General features: G+C 52.7%; 1 protein-coding gene across 3 annotated transcripts in view; it reads left to right on the top strand.

The window, feature by feature from the left end:
* The window catches only part of RBM19 (RNA binding motif protein 19), a 151,017-nt gene that overhangs the window by 487 nt on the left and 128,122 nt on the right, over positions 1–22,408 (top strand). For all 3 annotated transcript variants that reach the window (XM_043557683.1, XM_043557681.1, XM_043557682.1), the window contains exons 2-11: positions 3,504–3,686; positions 5,359–5,484; positions 5,683–5,721; positions 6,023–6,215; positions 7,289–7,530; positions 9,106–9,186; positions 16,749–16,827; positions 18,969–19,040; positions 19,991–20,194; positions 21,523–21,653. In XM_043557683.1, coding sequence (XP_043413618.1) covers positions 3,504–3,686; positions 5,359–5,484; positions 5,683–5,721; positions 6,023–6,215; positions 7,289–7,530; positions 9,106–9,186; positions 16,749–16,827; positions 18,969–19,040; positions 19,991–20,194; positions 21,523–21,653 — 1,350 coding nt within the window. The remainder of the gene's footprint in view (positions 1–3,503; positions 3,687–5,358; positions 5,485–5,682; positions 5,722–6,022; positions 6,216–7,288; positions 7,531–9,105; positions 9,187–16,748; positions 16,828–18,968; positions 19,041–19,990; positions 20,195–21,522; positions 21,654–22,408) is intronic.

Genomic DNA, 22,408 nt, shown 5'->3' with positions numbered 1-22,408 from the left:
GACTGGCTCGGACCCTGCATTGGTATTCATCTCCCACTCGGGAAACTGTTGGAGGGGCAGATGGGGAGTATTAGGTTGAGGACCTGCGTTACAATCCTGACTCCCAACTTTAGGGCCAGTGGGCATAATTTAAGGAGACTGAGTGCGTGTGAAGGGCTTTAAACCGTTTATCCAATAAGTAGAGAGGGGTGAGCCAGTCACACTTGTCACTGTTTCAAGAGCCCAGCACAGAACCTGGCACGTGGTAGACTTTCAGTAAAAACATGTGGAACGAATAAGTGAATAGCCGGGAAGTAGGTGGTGTCAGATGCCTGGAGGCAGCGAGCCCCAGGGGTTCATCCTTACCTATTTTGCTGTAACTTTTGTTGGGATGAAGAGCCCCCCCCCCACCACTGGTGTGGCTAGTAAGCTCGTTCCCAAGATACAAAATGTGCCCTTTGGATGGGATGAGATGTCTTCTGGACTCTTAACTCTAATTCCTCAGGCGGTTCTCTCCTTAGGAGTGACAACACAAAGCCATTTCGGCTTTATTGTGTGTATGTGTAACTCCTCCCTCCCCCCCCCCCCCAGCGGTTGTGGGGGACGTATGACAGGATTTTAAGAATTCAAACACTACAAAAAAAAAATTTTCAAACAGCGCAATGGTGTATGAAATGAGAAGCAAAATCTTTTGCTCCACCCTGCCTCTGTCTTTCTGTCCAGGAGGAATCATCTTCCGTGGTTTGTTTTTAGGACTCCTCATTGGTGTTTCTTCATGTCTAAATAGCGTGCTCTCTCCTCCGTTTCGTGGTCTGTTTACCTCAGTGACTATCTGCTGACCCTCCCCTAAGCAAGATGAGGAATTTTGATCATCTGTTTTTCCCTAACTGTCTCTTATATTATTTTTAATTCTTCCATTGTTTACCCTAAGGAGTAAACCTTCAGAATACATATTGATCCATCCATCTGCTTTAGGCAGTGTCTCTTGGTGCCTCACGGTGATGGATGAGGACTTTATCATAGCTACCCTCCCAACTTCCGTCTCATTGGGCTTCTTCTCTCGTTGGACTGACTCTCTTACCCTTGCTTGTCTTGTCTGATGAATGAAAGAATTCACGAAAACCAATGGTAGCAGTAGCTGACATTTTGAGAGCTCGCTGCGTCCCAGGCACTGCACCAGTGGCTTTCGGTTAAATAACTCATTTATTCCTCAGCAGAACCCTACAAGGTAGCTTCCATGATTACGCCCATTTTAAAGGTGAAGCGACCGAACTACAGCAAAGGAGAGTGATGTCCCTGAGGTCGCACACAGCTGGTAATTCAAAGAGCAGGGATTGAATTGAGCAGTCTGCTTCTAGAAATGTGCGTCCCTGACCCCTTCACCATACTGTCTCTCTTTGCACGATAGCATACACTTTTCTTAACTCTTTCCCAACACGTATTTAGTAGTGAGTACTTGTTATGTTGCCGATATTGTAGATAGTGGGAGATAAAATTCAGTCCCCCCTCCTCCCCTCCCTTAGAGCACGAGCAGTCTAGCAGAGGAGATCGGAGCCAAATCACTGTGACATAAGGTCAAGGATCGAAGTAGGACCCCGTGCTGTGTGAGCACAGGCGGCTTGGTTACCTGACCCACCTGAGGAGTCTGGGAGAGGCCTTCTGGGGGAGATGACTGAATTGAGAATGAGGGGTTAGCCGGGGCCTTTTGGGAAGATTGCACCCACAGGAGACGACCAGTAAAACCTCAGAGGTGGGAGTCGGGGAGGGCTTCGAGAAGTTTGGCAAGAGGTGGTACTGCAGGGGTGGGTCAGGCCGGGTCGTGGAGAATCTCGTGTTTTACCTTAGCGGCTTCTCCATGAGCCTTTGGCGTCCGAAAGTCGCCAAGAGGTTTTGGACAGAGGAATGGTGGGGTCAGACTTGCGCGTGGCTCTTCCCAGGTAGTGGGGGTGATGAATTTCACTGCCTTTTATGTACCTGAGCTGAGTCACAGACCTCGAGCCTGTAGACCTTGGGTGGACCATTGGTCCTCCACGAGCTTTGTTTTCTCCTCTGTAAAAACGTGGATAATGATCCCTAACTCATAGGGTGATACGAGATTTTAATGATTACAGAGTTATTAAGAACCTGCCTCAGAAAATGTGTTTTCCCTTCCTACTGGGCTGCCAAGGTCTCCAGTGTTTTTAATTTTAGACCTTGTATTGGCTATTTTGGGGGGTTTTTGGTGTCCCGAGTACTACATACACACAGTTCTCCCAGTCACTGCTTAAAAAACTCACTGTGGGGCACCTGGGTGGCTCAGTCGGTTAAGCGTCCGACTTCAGCTCAGGTCATGATCTCGCGGTCTGTGGGTTCGAGCCCCGCGTCGGGCTCTGTGCTGACAGCTCAGAGCCTGGAGCCTGCTTCAGATTCTGCCTCCCTCTCTCTCTGCCCCTTCCCTGCTCATGCTTTGTCTCTCTCTCTGTCAAAAATAAATAAACATTTAAAAAATAAATAAATAAATAAAATAAAAAACTCACTGAATTGGATGGGTAGCCTGGCTGGAGTGAGGATGGGGGCCAGGAGCCAGTTTCCATACTGTGGGCCCCGTGACCAAATCCTAAGAACATTAATGAATTAGTTTTCTATTGCTATTACAAGAAATTGCCACAAACGAAGTGGTTTAGACAGTACACATTGGTAATGTTACAGTTTTGGAGGGCAGAGAACCTTGTTTTTTCTTTTAAATCTTATTATTAGTTAGTTTTGAGAGAGCGGGTGCATGTGGGGGGGAGGCAGAGAAAGAGGAAGAGAGAGGGAGAGAATCCCAAGCAGGCTCCACAACACCAGTGCAGAGCCTGTCGTGAGGCTCGAACCCGTGAACCGTGAGATCATGGCCTGAGCCAAAGTCGGACCCCTAACCGGCTGAGCCACCCCGGTGCTGAAATCCTAAAATCAAGGCGTTGGTAGGGCCGCGTTCCTTTAGGAGACTCCCGGGGAGAATCTGTTTCCTTGCCTTTTTTAAGCTTCTCCAGGCTGCCTGCTCTCCTGGGCTTCTGGCCACCTCCTGAATGGTCAAAGCCAACAGCATGGCATCGTGCAGTCTCTTTCTGTCTCCAACATCCCATCACCTTTTCTGGCCCTGACCCTCCTGTCTCTCTCGTATAGTGGAACATGGACCTCAGATCCACCCGGATAATCCAGGAGAACTTCCCCATCTCAGGATCCTTAATGTAATCACATCTGTGAAATGCCTTTGCCATCAACAGTCACATACTCACGGGGCCCAGGGATTAGGATGTGGACATCTACCCTCTACCACAATGAGCAGACACATGTAACCTACCACGTTCATTTGTTCACGCATTTATCCTGACAGGTCTTTATCCGGTGTTGGCTGTGGAGTGGCCACAGGGCTGACCTCCCGATGTGTTCGCTCCCCTTATCCTAACAGGGAATCCCAGGGCCTCGGGGTTTCCAGCCCGGTTTTACCCCCTTGGCTCTGAGGACTCCCCTGCTCCTCCCTCACTGCGCCCCTTCCGTCCCAGATGAAGGAGGAACGTTTCAGGCAGCTGTTTGCCTCCTTTGGCGCCCTGACCGACTGCAGCCTGAAGTTCACCAAAGACGGCAAGTTCCGTAAGTTTGGCTTCATCGGCTTCAAGTCGGAGGAAGAGGCCCGATCGGCACTGAACCATTTCAACAGGAGTTTTATCGACACATCCCGGATCGTGGTGAGTCCACTTCTGCCTGCCCGTCGAACCTGACCCCACTTGACCTTCCCCTCTCCGCTCCTGTCCGGAGCCTGGCTGCTTCCGGACCATGCTGCCCTGGTCCACCTCGCCGGTGCTCAAACTTCCTGCGTACGATTCCCCTGGAGAGCTTTCTCTGCAGTTTCCCACTCAGCGTGGGGGCGGGGTGGGACTCAGCGTGGGGGCGGGGAGCGCCCACCCGATGCTGGGGGTTGAGAGAAACATCGTGCCCCTGGCCCCGTCCTCATGGGTGAATAGGCCGCTTTCAGTCCGTGTTGTCAGCGCTGTGACGGGGAAGCGCCAGGGGGCCCGGGTCCTTGCCTGGGAAGGGGTCAGGAGAGCTTCCTGGAGGAGGAGGTCCTGCCCGTGTCACTCACGTACATCTAATGAGTTGGTAAAACATCCTTAACGCTCTGGTGAGAAGAGAAAACCAGATGTTGGACAAGTGTGTATCATGCGATCCCTTTCAGACAATTCGTATTTTTTAGCCTACAAGTGTGTGATGTGAAGAGAGCCACGTGGAAGGATTTTTACCAAAACGTTAATTTTTCCCTCCGGGTGATAAGGGTTAGGGTAAAAACGGGTTTTTGTTTGTTTGGGTTTTTTTTTTTTTTCCACTTGTACTTTCTTCTGTTGATTTAAGTTTCGTACATTGAACACATGTCATTGCTACAGAAACAGCAGAACTATTTTGAAAATCCCTACAAAGGGGTGTGGCAGGATGGTAGCCTGTCCCCAGGGGGCAGAGGTGGCCGCCTGGCACTCCTGAGTGTGGCAGAAAGCGTGGCTCTCAGCTCAGGCTGGACCCCAAGCACTTCCGGGCTTCTGAGCGGTCCCCCCCTGTCTCGTCACCCCAGAGCTGTCCTCTGGGGCCGGCTGAGCTTGCCCCACGGTAATGACAGTGATCCGGGAGGCCGCTAGCTTAGCCTCGACCCCCTGCGTCAGCCACCCTGGGGGCTGGATGGCTAAGAACTCGGGCTCCAGAGCCGACCCCCTGCGCAATTAAAAATCCGTGCAGAACTTTCAACTCCCCCCAAATCTAACTACTAATAGCCTACTGTTGACCAGGAGCCCTACTGATAACAGTTAACGTGTATTTTGCATGTTATATGTGTTCTGTGCTGTAATCTTACGATAAAATAAGCTAAAAAAACCCAAACAAACACATTAAGGAAATCATGAGAGAAAAGACATTCACGATGCTGTACTGTATTTAGCAAAAAAAAAAAAAAAAAAAAAAAAATCTGCATACAAGCGGACCCGCACGGTTCCAACTCGTATCATCCCAGGGACATCTGTAGTCCCTGCCGGCCTTTGCCCATCCTCGCTAAAGTCACCACGGTCACTGCGCTTACCCGCAAGTTCCACGCGCCAGGCAGTCTGAGCCCTCTGCAGGTGGGAGCGACCCCCACCCCCCCCACTTTGAACATCGGAAAGGTTAAGTGGCTGCGACCTTCGACCTGGGTGATCGGGACAGGAGTGGAGACAGGAACTCGGGGGTTGTGGTTCAAGGGTCGGTTGTGATTTGCTTCAGCCGACTCAGCCAGCAAGTGACAGCCACCTTTGTAAAAAGGCCCGGCTCCCCAGGTGCCGAAGGGGAGCGCCCGTGCTGGGCGGGTGGCAGTGTCCCCATCACCCTCTCTCTCCCACGCAGGTGGAGTTCTGCAAGTCGTTTGGGGACCCGACAAAGCCCCGGGCCTGGAGCAAGCATGCCCAGAAAACAAGCCAGTCTAAGAATCCCTCAAAAGGCCAAGACTCCGTCTCCACGGAACCTAAGAAAGTGCGTAGAAGGTCACTCCCACCCGCATCCCCGGTGTCAGCAAGGTGGTGGCCCCTGCATGGGCTGGGCGGTGGGAGCGGGAATGGCCAGACACCCCCCCTCGGGTGCTTCCTGAAGGCGGGTGCTCCCCGGGCAATGCGTTCTGTCCCCCCTTCCCCCTCATCTGTGACCCTCACCGTCTGCGACTTCTGTTTGCAGGATGACAAGACGAAAAAGGTAGCGGGTGAGCTGGAGAAGGTGAGTGTGTCCCGTTGGCCGAGAGCGTGGGTGCCCTGGGTGGTGCTGGGCGGGCTGCGGCAGGCTCAGAGGGGGTGAGGCAGCCTGGCAGGCAGAGGTGGGCCTCGTCTTCCTTGCCATGTGTCTGTGGCTCCGTAGTCCTCTAGTCTGGTGAAGGGTACCACCAACTGCCCCCAGGGTCCTCAGGAGGCCAGGGACGTGAGCTCGGCGGATGCCCTCATCCTCCGGGGAGGCAGGCGGGTGCGCCCTAGCTGAGCCTTCTCTGCCTGTCCCCCTTTGTCCCCGGCCCCGGTGCCACCAGCTGAAGAAAGACGCCGAGTTCCGGGAGTTCCTGTCGGTTCATCAGAAGCGGACGCAGACAGCCACTTGGGCGAACGATGCCCTGGACGCCGAGCCCTCGAAAGGGAAGGGCAGGCCTGCCAGTGACTACCTGAACTTCGACTCCGACTCGGGGCAGGAGAGTGACGAGGAGGGGCCTGGGGAGGACCCGGAAGGTAAGGGCATCCGCGTGCACCCTCCCTGCCGGAGCGCGTGCCCCTGCGTGTGTCCAGACCAGCAGGGGTGTGACCTTGGGCCCCTCGGTGCCAGACACAGGAGACGACTGTGAGAGACGCTGTCCTCAAGTGGGGGTGGTTATCCCACCCAAGATGCCCTGACCGGGCCTGGTCACAGTCAGTCAAATATTTATGGGGCACCCGCTGAATGCCGGACATTCAGGACATAGCAGTGAGCAAAAGACAGAAGAATCCTGCTCGCATGGAGCCCCCATTCCAGTGGTGGGGAGAGAAACCACGGGAGATGAAGTTCAGTGTTGACGACGTGCCTAAAGACGGGTGCCACAGGGAGAAAGCAGGAAAGGGGGGAGGAGAGCTCCCGGGGAAGGCCTGTTGAGGAGGGGACCGTAGAGCGGAGGCCTGAAGGCGGTGAGGGAGGGCACCTCTGTCCTCAGCAGGGGCCCACGGCCACGTCGGGGCGGGGGGGCGGGGGGATGCGAGCGGGAGCAGTCGCCATCCAGAGTGGCAGTTGCTGTGGTCGTGGGTCGGGCGTCGATTTTGCATTGAGGCGGGAGAATGACTTCCTTGTGAATTTCAGGCCTGGTAAAGCTTCTGGCAACACTAGAGTCCAGACGACTCGCTGGGAGGCGCGGGAAGGGGGTGGCTGGCAGAGGGAGGAGCGTGGCCAGGGCACAGGGCAGAGGGAAGTGCAGGAGCTCGAGGGGACCCCGCGTGGTTTGGGGTGGCTGCCGGGGAGAAGCTGGGCAGCTCACGTGGGCCCGAGGAAGAGGGTGGGTGTCCCGGGAGCATCTGGAGGCCACTCCAGGAGTGACGGTCCTGTCCGTGCTCTCAGAAGAGTCCCGCAGACTGCAGTCGAAAGAGCAGGCTGACGAGGGCAGGGCCGGCCCGGGGAGTCGCGTGGCTCTCGACCAGCCGTGGCCCGTGAGATACCAGAACTCCCCGCGGTTCGCCCCGGTTAACGTCACGTGTCAGAGGACCCACCGGGGCTGCCCCCGGTGGCCCTCTGCCGCCCCGGCCCCTGCTCCGCTCACTGCCCCCCCTGCTTTTCGCAGAGGAGGGTGGCCGCGAACCCAGGGCGGCCGTGCAGCAGGAACTGTCCGACATGGACTACCTGAAATCCAAGATGGTCACGTCCGAGTCGCTGTCATCCTCGGAGGAGGAGGGGAGCGAAGACGAAGCTATCAGCTGTGCGGACGGGAGCGAGGCCGTCCGGCAAGACGGAGGGGGGCGCGCGGCTGGCCCGGAGCAGGACGCGCCGTCCAGGGACAAGAGGCCGGGGGCGGCCGGCGCTGAGGTGTGTGCGTGAGGATGTGCGTGGGCGCTCGGGAGGCAGAGGGAGGAGACGTGTGCCCTCGTCCTCGCCCGTGCTCGCTGCGGCTCCTTTGCTGGCGGCGGGTATCATAAAGGAAAGACCGCTCTGCGGCTCAGCCCTGCCGCTTGCTCACCGTGGGACCTAGAGCAAGCACTTCTCCCCTCCCGAGTTTATTTTCTGTGGCAACGTGGAGAGGCCACCTGCCTTCCGGAGCTGAGGGGTGTTAATGAGCCAGTTGAGAGGTAGGAGCAGGTGATACTTTATGTTTCGTAGCAGGATAGGCGGGTGTGAGCCCACAGTCGGCAATACCGATGGGATTAATTGAGTGCTTACTACATGCTGGGTACAACGCGCGCTTTGTCGTCTGTCGCGGACTCTTAGGACAGCCTTCTGGGGAGCAGGGGCGTGCAGGGATTCCTGTCCCATTTTGTAGGTGAGGAAACCGAGGCCCAGAGGAGGGAAGCGACTTGGCCAAGGTCATGGCTGGGAAGTCGTGGGGTCACGACTGCTGGGCTGCTGGGCTCTGAAGTCTACATTATAAACGTGGGTGCGACCTTCAGGGACGGCCGCCTTGTCCCCCACCAGGGCGTTCTCTCTGCTTAGGGACCCATGCCCTCACCTCCCTATACCCCAGCCAGCTCCCTTCAAGGTGCCACGTGTCCTCTCTCTTTTTCTTTCTTCATCCTTCTCCGTCTTTCATTTTCGGCCCCTTCCGATTGCACATTCCATCCTTTTCTCCTAAAAATGTATATTCCGGACTAATGTCGAGTTCCTAGAGCTGTGGGTTCAGATCTCAGCCCTGACACAGAGTAGCCTTGGGACCCGGGGTGAGGGTGCTTCTCCTCATCTGAGATGACACTCAGCATAGCAATAGCCTCTGTGTCTGGTTTTCCAAACCCCTGTGCCAGGGCACCTGCTGGCCCTAGAAGTTTCAGAGATCAGGAAGATCCCCCTGGCAGCGTGGCACCCGCAGTGGGGTCCGGTCCGTCATCACATACTTCTGTTTCTGCAGTGAAACCACAAAGGACCACTCCTGCCCTCAGGGTAAGGGTCCCCTGTAGGTTGCCTCGCATCAGCTGAGGGCAGGTTGTCCTGGCAGGTGACTTCAAGTCAGGGCAAGTTTTGTTGCCAAAGAGATTATAGAAAACCTACCTTTTTTCCGGGCGGTTTGGGTTCGGGCATTATAAAGAAGATCCCGAACCCATAATCGTCTAAGGTTGTTTTGAAGATTCAGCAGGCCAGCCGCGTTTGCAAAGTGCCTCGGACAGTGTCGGGCACAGAGCAAGCCCTCAGTCAATGGTAGCCACTGTCACAGTACCTCAAGGCTCCATCCCAGGCCCTCTGCCCCTCCTTATAGCCTGGAGCCCCTGTTAGCACGCCCTCACCTCCACACCAGCCACACGGCACCTCCACGGCAGGCGTGATGCTTGTCGGCGTCCCGCGGCTCGCCCTGGCAGCACGTGCCTCTGAGTCCTTGCCGAGGCGTCTGGAAGGGCCACCTCCTGCAGCTGTGGCAAGGAAGTCACCGTGGCCCTTTCTGTTCTTGCCGTTGTTCAGGCAGACAAACCAGCAACCCAGAAGGAACCCACCACCCCCCACACCGTGAGGCTGCGGGGAGCCCCGTTCAACGTCACGGAGGTAGGTGCCGACAACGTGACGAGGGGAAGGAGCCCCTGGGAGAGCAGGGGACGGGGGTGAGGATTCCAGGACGCTGTGCTGCATGGGGACTTCAGGGCCAGTTGAGGACTTGAACTGGAAGGCATTGGGGTCAAATTGAGAGCTTCCGATCTCAGGCGTTGACAGGGTCAGGAAACAGAGACCGAGAAAGATCGGTTTCATCCCCTGGTTACGTGGGAGACTTTCTCTGGTAAAAACGTCTGAAAAGGATGAGCTGGTAAATACTCAGGACTTTGTGATCCATATGGTCCCTGTTGTGACTGCCCAACCCACTGTGGCAACACAGAGACCGCCCTCGACGATAGGTGCGCAAATAGGCATGGCTGTGCGCCCGAAAAACTTGACTGACAAAAACGGGCTGCCAGCCGCTTTTGGCCTGCAGGCCAAAAGTGTTAGATTCTGGGTTTACAGAGCAGATTCCCTCCTTTATGGAAGTCACAAAAGTTTACGGTAGAAGATTTTTGCAAGTAGCTATATAAGGTAAAATTACTTAGAACTAGGATGAACCTATAAAATGTTCTTTTGGGACGCCTGGGTGGCTCCGTTGGTTAAGCGTCCGACTTAGGCCCAGGTCATGATCTCGCGGTTCGTGAGTTCGAGCCCTGCGTCGGGCTCCAGAGCCTGGAGCCTGCTTCTGATTCTGTGTCTCCCTCTCTCTCTGCCCCTCCCCCGTTCATGCTCTGTCTCTCTCAAAAACAAAATAAACATTAAAAAAGTTCAAGGGGTGCCTGGGTGGCTCAGTCGGTTAAGCATCTGACTTCAGCTCAGGTCATAATCTTGTGGTTTGTGAGTTTGAGCCCCGCGTCGGGCTCTGTGCTGACGGCTCAGAGCCTGGAGCCTGCTTCCGATTCTGTGTCTCCCTCGCTCTCTGCCCCTCCCCTGCTTATGCTATGTCTCTGTCTCTCTCTCGCAAAAATAAACATTAAAAAAAAAAAAAAGTAAATAAAATGTTCTTTAATCAAGTTGAGGGTGAGAGGAATGCTCACCAGATAGGGAGCCAGGACGCAGGGGTACTTCCTGTGGGTGTAATTACTGACTGTCCCAGGCAAAGCAGGACAACTTCCTACACACCCACATCCCCACCCCCCCCCACATATCCCTGTATCTCACTCAGTGAGAACCACTAATAAATTCTGAGTTGATCTTAGACAGTTTTTTCTTAGTATATAAACAATGATCACCGTCTTCTAGCTTTAAAAAGCATTCCTACAGTAGAAACTATTTTCAAACTTCACAATACGTCAACAATATTTTTGAATGCTGAATGTTCTGCAGCGTTTAGTTTTTGGTCCTAGAGAGGAAAAAAAGTGACTGTTTTTTATGTCACTAGATTTGCAAAAAGGCATCTAATGTTTGCTTAATTACTATTTTCAATTTCTTTTATGTTTATTTACTTTTTGAGAGAAAGAGCAAGCCAGGGAGGGATTGAAAAGAACACTTACATAAATGGAAAGCCACATGTTTTTAGAAAGTAAAGATACTAATTCTTGTAGAAGAGTAAGTTCATCAGGAGGGGGCGTGGTGTAGAATATTCTGCATCCTCCCCGCCAGCGTCATCGTTCACGTTGCACGTGACTTACTCTGGACGCACTGTGATATGTACTCCCCGAATCCCCAAAGGTGGGGCCTGGGAGTCGTTTCCAGACTTCGCTGTTAATAATAATGCATTCCTTGAGACCAGAGGTCAGATTTTTTTCCACGGAGGTCAACAGAGTTTAGGCTTTGGGGGCCCTATGGTATCTGGACCACATTTCTTTATTTCAAATGACCCTTCAGAAATGGAAAACCACTCTTAGCTTTCAGGTCATGCAAAAGCAGGCCATGGGCAATATTTGGCCTGCGGGCCACAGTTTGCCAACCCTTGCTTCAGATAGATATCATGCAGGCGCAACGCACGGGCACTTTCAAGGCTTTGATACAGAATGTCAGTTGCCCTCGGAAGCATTGCTGGTTTGCACTCTCTTCAGCGACGTACAGAAATGCCCGCTTCTGTGAACCCCGGGTGTTCACCTGTGTCAACATGACAGGAGAAAATGGCATCTCATCCTGATTTATATTTTCAATCATTGGTGGGGCCGATCACATTTGTAATTCATCCTCTTTTACAAAGTGCCCGACCATATATATCTTTGCCCTTTTTTTTCCTCTTGAAGGGTTCCTCTGTGTTGATAGTCTGTATTTACCGATTCTTAAAAATGAAGCTCATCCAAGTTCATCTCTGCAGGCAGTATTTGGGTCGCACTAGACTCTCTGAATTATTGGGTAATTTAGAGTCAGAATCCTTTCAATATCAAACATGCAGAGAATCATGCTTAATAAGTAAACGTGATGGGGCACCTGGGTGGCTCCGTTGGTTAAGAATCCGACCCTCCATTTCGGCTCCGGTCGTGATCTCACAGTTCGTGAGGTTGGGCTCTGTGCTGACAGTGCAGAGCCCACGCTTGGGATTCTCTCTCTCCTTCTCTCTGCCCCTCCCCGGCTTGCTCTTTCTCTCAAAAAATAAGTAAACCTAAAAAAATTAAAAAACATAAGTAAGTAAACGTTAGATGTCTTTTTGCAAAACTAACGCCATAGAAAAGAGTCACTTTTTCCCTCTCTATGAACAAAAACAAAATACAATGGAAGAAAAGATTTGTGTTTAAGCCAGAAAGAAAACCTGCCTCTAGATATGATGAACATTGTGTGTGTGTGTCTGTGTGTGTGTGTGTGTGTGTGTGTGTGAAGGGAGGCTTTATAGATACTCTAATGGAAGTTTTATAGGTTCTGTATAAAGGAAACGTTAAATTCCAGTGAGGGATTCTTAAAAGAACACGTAACATAAATGGAAAGCCATACATTTTTGGAAAGTAAAGATACCAATTCTTATAGAAGAATGAGTTCATCACGAGAGGGGATGGTGTAACAATGGGGAATATCCTGCAAGAATAGACCTCTGTCTACAAGATACTGAAACCTGATTGAAGCTATAGCATTTAAAACAGTTTGGTTCGAGCAACGTTGTGGACAGATTGATGGAGTACGATAGAATCCAGAAATAAACTCAAATTTATATCGGCATTTACTCTAGTGTCATGGGGGTGGTCCACATCAATGAGAAGAGAGATTTTTCTATAAATAATAATGGGACAATCGGTGAGCTTTTCTGCCGAAAGAAAGATGGATTCCTGCCTTACTCCTTACAGCAAGATAAATTTCAGGTGTACCGAAAGCTTTAAAAAACGAGACTGTGAAAGTTACAGGAGGAAGCATTGGGTGAATTTACTTATCATCTTAGTATGAAACACTGCCCTCCAAGCTGTTGCAGAACTTTGGTGGCCGTAAGGAAGAACATGGATTAATTGACTACACAGCAGTTAAAACCTTCTGTAGGACGACAGATGTCATAAAGTCAAGAGATGACAGACATTCTTCACCGAAGAACAGGCAGGTCTCTTTAACTTACAAATAAATAGATTGGTATCGGGACCTGTGACCTGAAAGGAAAATGGACAAAAGGTTAGGAGGTCTTTTAAGGAAAAGAACTCATATGAGCCAGTAAAGATACTTGAGTTCACTCAGAGTTGAAGAGCTACAGGTCCAACCTGGAAGATTACGTTTTGCAAACATTTTAAAAGTTCGATTAATACTTTGGCAGGCTGTCGGTAGAAGTGTGCAGTGCAGCCTTTTGGAGGGCAGTGTGGAAGCGTCCGTCAAAATTAAGAAGCCACATACATTTGGCCCAGCATTTTTTTTTTTTTCTTAAATTTACATCCACGTTAGTTAGTATACAGTGCAACAGTGATTTCAGGAGTAGGTTCCTTCGTGCCCCTCCCCCACTGAGCCCATTCCTCCTCCTGCGGTCCCTCCAGGAACCCTCTGTTGTTCTCTGTATTTAAGTCTCTTCTGTTTTGCACCCCCTCCCTGGTTTTATGTTATTTTTGCTTCCCTTCCCTTGTGTTCATCTGTTTTGTCTCTTTAAGTCCTCATATGAGCTAAGTCCTAGGATTTTTGTCTTTCTCTGACTGTCTCATTTCACTTAGCATAATACCCTCCAGTTCCATCCACGTAGTTGCCAATGGCAAGATTTCATTCTTTTTGATTGCCGAGTAATACTCCATTGTGTATATATACCACATCTTTATCCATGCATCCATCGATGGACATTTCGGCTCTTTCCATCCTTTGGCTGTTGTCGATAGTGCTGCTATAAACATGGGGGTGCACGTGTCCCTTCGAAACAGCACACCTGTATCCCGTGGGTAAATGCCTAGTAGTGCAATGGCTGGGTCGTAGGGTAGTTCTATTTTTAGTTTTTTGAGGAACCTCCATACTGTTTTCCAGAGTGGCTGCACCAGCTTGCATTGCCACCAACAATGCAGAAGAGATCCTCTCCGCATCCTTGCCAACATCTGTTGTTGCCTGAGTCGTTAAGGTTAGCCATTCTGACAGGTGTGAGGTGGTATCTCATTGTGGTTTTGATTTGTGTTTCCCTGATGATGAGTGATGTTGAGCATTTTTTCACGTGTCGGTTGGCCATCTGGATGTCTTTGGAGAAGTGTCTATTCATGTCTTTTGCCCATTTCTTCACTGGATTATTTGTTTTTTGGGTGTTGAGTTTGATAAGTTCTTTATAGATTTTGGATACTAACCCTTTATCTGATAGGTCATTTGCAAATATCTTCTCCCAATCTGTCAGTTGCCTTTTAGTTTTGCTGACTGTTTCCTTCGCTGTGCAGAAGCTTTTTATTTTGATGAGGTCCCTATAGTTCATTTTTGCTTTTGTTTCCCTTGCCTCCGGAGACGTGTTGAGTAAGAAGTTGCTGCAGCTGAGGTTAAAGAGATTTTTGCCTGCTTTCTCCTTGAGGATTTTGATGGCTTCCTGTCTTTGAGGTCTTTCATCCATTTTGAGTTTATTTTTGTGTATGGTGTAAGAAAGTTGTCCAGGTTCATTTTTCTGCATGTCGCTGTCCAGTTTTCCCAGCACCACTTGCTGAAGAGACTGTCTTTATTCCATTGGATATTCTTCCCTGCTTTGTCAAAGATTAGTTGGCCATACGTTTATGGGTCCATTTCTGGGTTCTCTATTCTGTTCCATTGATCTGAGTGTCTGTTTTTGTGCCAGTACCATAGTGTCTTGATGATTACAGCTTGTAATACAGCTTGAAGTCCATTGGCCCAGCAATTTTAATGCTAGGAATTTGCTGTAGGTGAACGGCTCACATACACCAAGATTTCAGTGCAAGAATGTTCACTGCAGCCTTTTCATGTTACTATTTAATTGGTAACTTAATGCATCAATTTATGTTGTTATTTAGAAACGCAAAAAAAAAACCACCCAAAAACAAAAACCAGTAAACAACCTGTACACGTTGTCCTTAAAGAAGTGGGTAAGTTAGGGGTGTCTGGGTGGCTCAGTCCGACTTCAGCTCAGGTCATGATCTCACGGTTCGTGGGTTCGAGCCCCATGTCAGGCTCTGTGCGGACAGCTCAGAGCCCGGAGCCTGCTTCGGATTCTGTGTCTCCCTCTCTCTCTGCCCCTCTCCTGCTTGCTCTCTCTCTCTCTCAAAAATAAACATTAAAAAAAAAAAAAAAAGTGGCTAAGTTAGGGGGTCTCAGCTGCGGATGGTGTGCCCCCTCTAGGGGACACTTGACAATATCTGGAGATGGCTTCAACTCTTGCAGCCGAGGAGGGAGCATCTGGGGACAGAGGGTAGAGATGCTGCCAGGCATCCTGTAGTGCACAGGACAGATCACCAGGCCCCAAATTTCCGTAGTGCCTGTACTGAAAACCACAAGGTCTAGTTGACTCACGCGAACTGGAGTTTAGTTAGCTGGAGTTAACTAAGGTGGGGCACATTGAAACAGTAGGATATGATATGTCACTTAAAAGAATGTCCTGGTATGGAAGGTCCCCAGGATTTACCATCAAGTAAAACATGCAACATACAGAAGAGTGTAGATTGATGAATTTTTTTTTTTCCCAAGAGATACACCTTTTTTTTTTTTTTTTTTTTTTTTTTTTAAATTTTAAATGTTTATTTTGTGGGAGAGAGAGTGCAAGCCCGGGAGAGGCAGAGAGAGAGAATCCCAAGCAGGCTGTGCGCTGTCAGCACAGAGCCCAGTGCAGGGCTCAAGTCTCTGAACTGTGAGATCAGGAGCTGAGCTGAGGTCGAAAGAGTCAGACGCTTAACCGACTGAGCCGCCCCGGTGCCCCATAAAGAAGTCACACCTTCTGTCATATGCTAGATTTCTCAGTAGGCACATGAAAATGAGGAAGAAGGTTTTTTGGGGGGGGAGAATTTGGAAATTTGACATTTTTAAGAATGGGAGTAGCAACAGCAAAAATTCCCAACTTTATTGGACTTCTTCCATTCGTCTTCTGTGCCTTGATTTTTACGGTTGCTTGCACCTTTGAAGCTTCTCTAACGGGCTTAAAAGCCAGTACACAAATGAGAATGGTTCCCCTACTTTCATTTGTAATAAAAAGCCAACAAAAGTGAGCTGGGCATTGGAAACCGGGGCCATTTTTGACTTCTTGTTTTGTACTTTTCGGCATTTGCTAATATTGTGTATATTTGTGTGCATCTTTTTTTTTTTTTTTTTTTAATTTTTTTTTTCAACGTTTATTTATTTTTTGGAGGACAGAGAGAGACAGAGCATGAACGGGGGAGGGGCAGAGAGAGAGGGAGACACAGAATCGGAAACAGGCTCCAGGCTCCGAGCCGTCAGCCCAGAGCCCGACGCGGGGCTCGAACTCACGGACCGCGAGATCCTGACCTGGCTGAAGTCGGACGCTTAACCGACTGCGCCACCCAGGCGCCCCAGTGTGCATCTTAAGAAAATGTGTTTGGGGTGCCTGGGTGGCTCAGCTGGTTAAGTGTCCGATTTCGACTCAGGTCATGATCTTGTGGTTCATGAGTTCGAACCCCACATCAGGTTCTGTGCTGACAGCTTGGAGCCGGGAGCCTCTTCTGGATTTTCTGTCACCCTCTCTCTCATTGTGTCTCTCTCTCTCTCTCTCTCTCTCTCTCTGTCTCTCTCTCTCAAAGATAAATAAAACAGCAAAAAAAAAAGAAAAAAGAGAAAAAAAGAAAGTGTGTTTAAATCACCTTTAGTCCAAAACAGAAAGAGTTCAGAAAATCGGGGACTGTCTACAACAGCCCTTTAAGTTTCTATGTGTCACCTTGAAGAAGTAACATGGACAAATATTCATGCATTAATGAGAAGTGACAAAAGAGTTAATCCCAAATATGTAAAAAGAAAAAAGATCAGAAACCACGCCTGAAAATGCTGATTGGGACGTTACTACTCTACAGATATATTTATACTTTTCACTCCCAATTTTTTTTTTTTTTTTTTACAAACCTTTTCTAAGGTAGTTTTACCAAGGGGAAAAGATACGTATTGTTTAGAGGTGCGAGAGATGCTGAAGGGTAAGCCACTGTGGGGACCTCTCTGGATTCAGAAATTTGGCCCCCGTTTCTTGTTGGGGTTGCACGTCTGTTACTGGGTCGATAAAGAAGGAAAAACTTTTCTTCTTGTAGAAGAATGTCATGGAATTCCTGGCCCCGCTGAAACCAGTGGCCATTCGAATAGTGAGAAATGCTCACGGGAACAAGACAGGTAAGGCCGGTGCCAGCTTGAGGGGGAGGCAGGCGGTATCGATGGAGGCTCGGGGCAGCTGCTGGGTTTGCGGTTTGCGGGGCCCCGTTCAGTGGACGGGCTGAAGCGCTCAGGACCAGGGCCAGCCTCCCTGGTGGCCTGGCGGGTCGTCTTAACCTGTTCCTCTTCTCTCCCCTCCCCACCTCAGCCCACACTTGGGCTCGTCGGCTCACCTGTTCTGTTTAGTGAGATACCCCTGGGCGCTTGGGTGGTTAAGTGTCCGACTTCGGCTCAGGTTATGATCTCACGGTTTGTGGGTTCGAGCCCCGCGTCGGGCTCTGTGCTGACAGCTCAGAGCCTGGAGCCTGCTTTGGATTCTGTGTCTCCCTCTGTCTCTGCCCCTCCCCTGCTTGCACTCTGTTTCTCTCTCTTTGAAAAAAAAATAAGTAGACATTTAAAAAAAAAAAAAAAAAGCAGATGTCCTTTGTCCTGGGGTTTTCTGGGCCGGGTCCACGGGCAGCACTGTTGAGTTGCTGAGAATGTGTGGTGTTGCCCCTGTGCTGCCCTCTTCTGCGCCCCTTCCCACTCCTGGTGGCCGGCCCCCTCTCTAGGCTTCAGAGGGGTGGGGAGCATGCTGGAAAGAAGGGCCTGAGCTTGGAGAGCCTACCCGCTGGCCAGGCCGGGAGGCTGCAGGATACGGAGGAATGCACTGAGGGCCTCCGGCCATGGGGAGGCCGGCACTGGGCATGCAGGGCATCCTGGGTGAGAAGACTCTGGCATGGGCGGAGGGTTCAGGAACTGTGGCTGATGTCTAGGGACGCAAGGGCTCCTACTTTGGGGGGGTCTTGTCATCTTTCCTCCCCGGTCTCCGAGCATGAAACCTTGCCTCCCAGGCGGGTCTGCTCCGCCAGCCAGCCCTCCCTCCTTGCCCAGCTCTCCAAGTGCGGTGGAGGACGGGGTGACGAGCGCCTGCCTGGGCTCAGATCCCAGCTCGGCCACTCGCGAGCCCTGTGCCCAGGGATGAGGGACTTCATCTCAGTTTACTCAACTGTGTAGTAGGGTGTGCTGCCTCATTAAATTGTATCAACTCGTTCAGTGAGTTAGTACACACACAGCATCTAAACAGTGTTGAACGCCTACTGCACGCTCCCCAAGAGCTGCTATTAAACCCTATTGGAGTCTTGGGAACTGGAGGGAGCAGGCATGTGACCATGACGATTTTGAGGAGGGGCAGAATGTCCCCTTAGAATAGCCGGTGAAGACACAGGACCTGGCCCCCAGGCCTGGGGCTTACTAATGACCGTGGACTTCAGCCTGGGTGCAGGACCCTGCCAGTGGCTTAAAGCATAGGGAGGCCACAGTTGGATATAGAACGGACCCCTGGCTGGTGACAGGAGGGTCCTGGGGCCGTGGGCCGGGTGGGGCTTTGCAGCCCTCCTGGGAAGGATCAGAGCGGTAGGCTGGGCTAGGGTGTGGCAGAGGGGGAGGGAAGGGGGGGAGGATGTTTATGGGGACGGATGAGGAGCCTGCCTTTGGGAACAGACAGGAAGGAGAATCTTAGGAGGGAATAAACAGCCTTGTGATAGAGGCCTCGGACCGTGGGCTTTGGACGAGGTCACAGCCCTGCCATCTGTTAGCCCTGATGCTCTGCTTCCTGACAGCACTGAGGCCTTGTGTGAGGTGGAGGTGTGAGGCCTCAGTCTGTCCGGGCTCCAGGAAGGACTCCTGGGTCCTCCTTTGTATGCACGTTGGGGCCTCAGGCGTCACAGACAGTCGTGGAAAAGGCCGTGCAGGCGCCAAGCTGGTCGTAACACGGCGGCTTCGGGCACGTCTCCAGGGAAGGCCATGGGGCAGGCCCTGGTTCAGGTGGGGTGAGGCTGGAAGGGAGGTAAGGGCCTCCCGTGTTCCTGACTCCTGTAGGCCCTCCACGTGTACAGCCGGGCCACGGTGTCTCCCCGCTGGCTCCCTGCAAAGAGAAGTTTGGCCTGGGGGGGGGGGGGCAGGAGAGTCGGCTTGTGTTTTGGAGACTGGGCAGAAATGGGAGTCCCCCCCCCCCCCCCCACTTTCTGCTCAGGCTCCCCCCAGACACCTAGCACAGCACGGGCACTCCTGGGTGACTCCCACCCGTGTCTACAGATTCTGTCTTTGTCATCGTCCCTCAGGGTACATCTTTGTGGATTTCAACAGCGAAGAAGAAGTGAAACAAGCTCTCAAATGCAACAGGGAGTACATGGGTAAGGAAGCCTGCCTCTGCCTGCTCACAGGGCTTCCTTCGCTCCTTCATTTGCCCCGTGAAGTTCTGTGGAGGGCCTGCTGGGGGCCAGACACTGCTCCCTACACAGGGGGATAGAACAGTGAGCAGAACGGACCGGTCTCTGCCCTCCTGGAGGTTCAGAGAAAGCTGACACGTGGCAGGCAGAGACAGGCAGCCGTCAGATGGGCTGGGATTGGAGGAGCCGCGTTTTGAAACAGGACTTCATCCACTTGGGCCTCACCCAGGTGACATTGGAGCAAAGCCCGGAGGAGTAGGGGAGCCGGCTCTGGCTTCGCGGGCAGGCCGTTCAGTGGAGGGGGCAGCAAGCACAAGTTCCCACCATTGGCGGGGGGGGGGGGGGTTACCCGAACAATGTCCATGGATGCAGCCTCTGCCGCATCCCAGTGCAGACAGGTGATTCAGGGCCAACCAGTGACCCCCCAGTGAGGACACGAGTGCTGTTAGGAAAGGCGGGAAGCCCGAGGAGTCTTGTTAGTAAGTCAGGCGGTAGGTTTTCATTGAGCACCTACTACCCGCACATGGAGGGGATGGTCAGGGTCTAATCAGTCGCACAGGGTGGTGCACAGAGACAGTTCAGTTCTGCAGCGTTGGCTGTCACGTGAGACCCTTGCCCGGGCAGAGCTGCAAGCCCTGCGGGGGGGCCTGCCCCCAGAGGGGATGCGGCACAGGGGCCCCGGGGTGGCAGGGCAGGCCCCCCCAGGGTTGAAGTCGGATGGGTGAGATTCGGGGAGGGGGCCCTCCGGGTTCAGGCCCGCCACCGGCCCAGACTGCCATCCAGCAGTAGAGCCAGAGCCAGTGCTGTCGGCTTGGCCGCGGCACCCGGAAGGCGGCAAGGGAGTGTGGATCGCGACCCAGCAGTCCCGGCAGGTTCCAGGCCTGCTCCGGAGCCCTGACCCCCTCCTCCTGCAGGCGGGCGCTACATCGAGGTGTTCAGGGAAAAGAACGCCCCCACGGCCAAGGGGCCCTTGAAGAACAGCGCCAAACCCTGGCCAGGCCGGACCCTCGGGGAGAACGAAGAGGAGGAGGACCTGGCCGACTCTGGGAGGCTCTTCGTACGGAACCTGCCCTACAGCAGCACCGAGGAAGACCTGGGACAGCTCTTCTCCAGATTCGGTAGGGGCCCCCGTCTCCCGCTCACCGCACACGCCCACGGCACGTAGTGCAAGCACACGGCCTGAGTTCCGGTCCAGTCCGCCTCCCGGGGGGCTCCTGACCACGGGCAAATGGCGTCACCCCTCTAGTCTCCGTCTGCTCATCCATAGATGGGGCTAATGATCCCTGAGCTGGGGTGAGCGTCGACATGTCACCTACATCGGGGGTTAGCAGGGCCCCCAGTGAAAGGTGGCATCACAGGCCTCGCGTGCTGTCGGAACCCGCCCTCTCCTGCCCTCACCGTCTGACCCCAGAACAGACGAGATTCGGAAACGTTTTGCAGAGCTTGGCCTTGCCGCCCAGACTGCCTCGCTGCTCAGTGGTCGAAGTCCGGTCACTGGTGGTGTGGATGTGACCGTGCTCTTCGGTCTGAGCTGGTCTGCCGTCTGAGGCCTCACTCTCCAGACCGAGCGTCCCAAGTGCCTTTGACGGCAAGGGTCATGTCCGCCGTCACGGTCGCTGCTGCTGTTCTCTCTCAGGCGAGAATTGGAAGGCCTGGGATTCGGCTTGGCACGCAGGTCTGTGTGTGTTTGTAAGGCCGTTGGAGGGAAGGAAGTGAGGGTTTGAGGTGGAGGGCGAGGCCTGGAAGCTTTGGGATCCCTCACTTCCGTTTGGAGGACGGCCGTGAGGACCTGAGCTCGGCTCAGTGCCTGTTATGGGGGCAGGGCGGCCCCGGGCAGGACTCTGCGAGCAGGCACGTTGGTATAACTTCCCAGCCCATGGCCACTGCCCTGGTTTGCACAGCAGGGCTGGGCCGCACGGGCGAGGGGACGGGCAGGTGTCCGTTCAGGAAGATGAAGACAGAGAGGGCAGCCTGATGTTTAGGGTGGAAGCCGGTTCGGACAGGCTGTATTTAGAGCGTAATGATCACGTCACAGCAGAAGCCTCTGGGAGACTAACTCTGGAGCAGCACCGTTCAGCATGCTGCACACAGTGACGCCTTTGTGGATGTACTGACTGCTGTCCTGTGAGCTCGGTGCTCTTGGGGTGCCGTGTTATAGACGAGAGACTGAGGCATGTGGAGGCTCGGGGTTTGCCCAAGGCCACACACATCCGTGTGGAGGCAGGATCCAGCCCAGGCACCTGTACTTTGAGGGTAGCCGCATAAAGGACTGTGAATCAAGGACACTCTTGACCCTTGAGGTGGTCTCGTGCCAACCGCTTGCCACATTGTTCCTTGGGCCTAGTGGCCGTGACCGACCCAGAACAGCAGCTGTTATGTGTTAAAACCCATCGCGTGTTGGGCCCAGCCCCGGCCCCCGAGATGCTGACGCCTCTCCTGTCCACAGGTCCCCTGTCTGAGCTTCATTACCCCATTGACAGCCTGACCAAGAAACCCAAGGGCTTTGCCTTCATCACCTTCATGTTCCCCGAGCACGCCGTGAAGGCCTACGCGGAAGTGGATGGGCAGGTGTTCCAGGTGACTGCTCGAGGCTGGCGGGTGGCGGCTGGGCCCAGGAGGTCGAGAAGGGGTGCGTGTGCCCACGTGCACAGGCACCCACGTTTGCAAGAAAACGCGCGTGATGGTGTGCGAAGCCACTCCTTTTTACCGGAGCCAGTGGAAGGTGGCTCCATGAGGGCAGGGCCCTTCAGCACCTAGGACAGCACCCGGCACACAGTACACACTCCCAACTGTTTGTCACACGAACCAATATGCTGTCCGTCCCCAGAAATACCGCTGGGAAGAGAAGTAAGGAAAGAGAGTTTGGACCTGGTCATATTAAATGGTCACAATAGGGTGCAAGAAGCTCTTCCTTTTTTCCAGTGTTACCATGTAGTGTGCTTAGCAGGCCTGTTCAAGCCCAGGCCACCTCGAGCTCCCTTTCTCCTTTTTGCCCCAGGCATTCGTTCATTCATGATTTATTGATCTCTCCAGCTAGACCTGGCTCCTGCCCATGTGGTGCCCCCACCTCCGTGCGAGAGGACAGGAGGGGGGCTGCTACAGGCATTTTGTTTTTATTTTTTTATTTTTTATTTTATTTTAATGTTTATTTATTTTTGAGATGGAGAGAGAGACAGCTCGAAAGGGGAAGGGCCAAAGAAAGAGGGAGACGGAATCTGAAACAGGCTCCAGGCTCTGAGCTGTCAGCACAGAGCCCGACGCGGGGCTCGAACTCACGAGCCGTGAGATCATGACCTGAGCCAAAGTCGGACGCTTAACCGACTGAGCCACCC

The sequence above is a fragment of the Prionailurus bengalensis genome, chromosome D3, assembly GCF_016509475.1.
Source record: "Prionailurus bengalensis isolate Pbe53 chromosome D3, Fcat_Pben_1.1_paternal_pri, whole genome shotgun sequence".
Taxonomy (NCBI): Eukaryota; Metazoa; Chordata; class Mammalia; order Carnivora; family Felidae; genus Prionailurus; species Prionailurus bengalensis.
The sequence above is the reverse complement of the archived record's forward strand: the minus strand, read 5'-3'. Positions and strand labels throughout refer to the sequence as shown.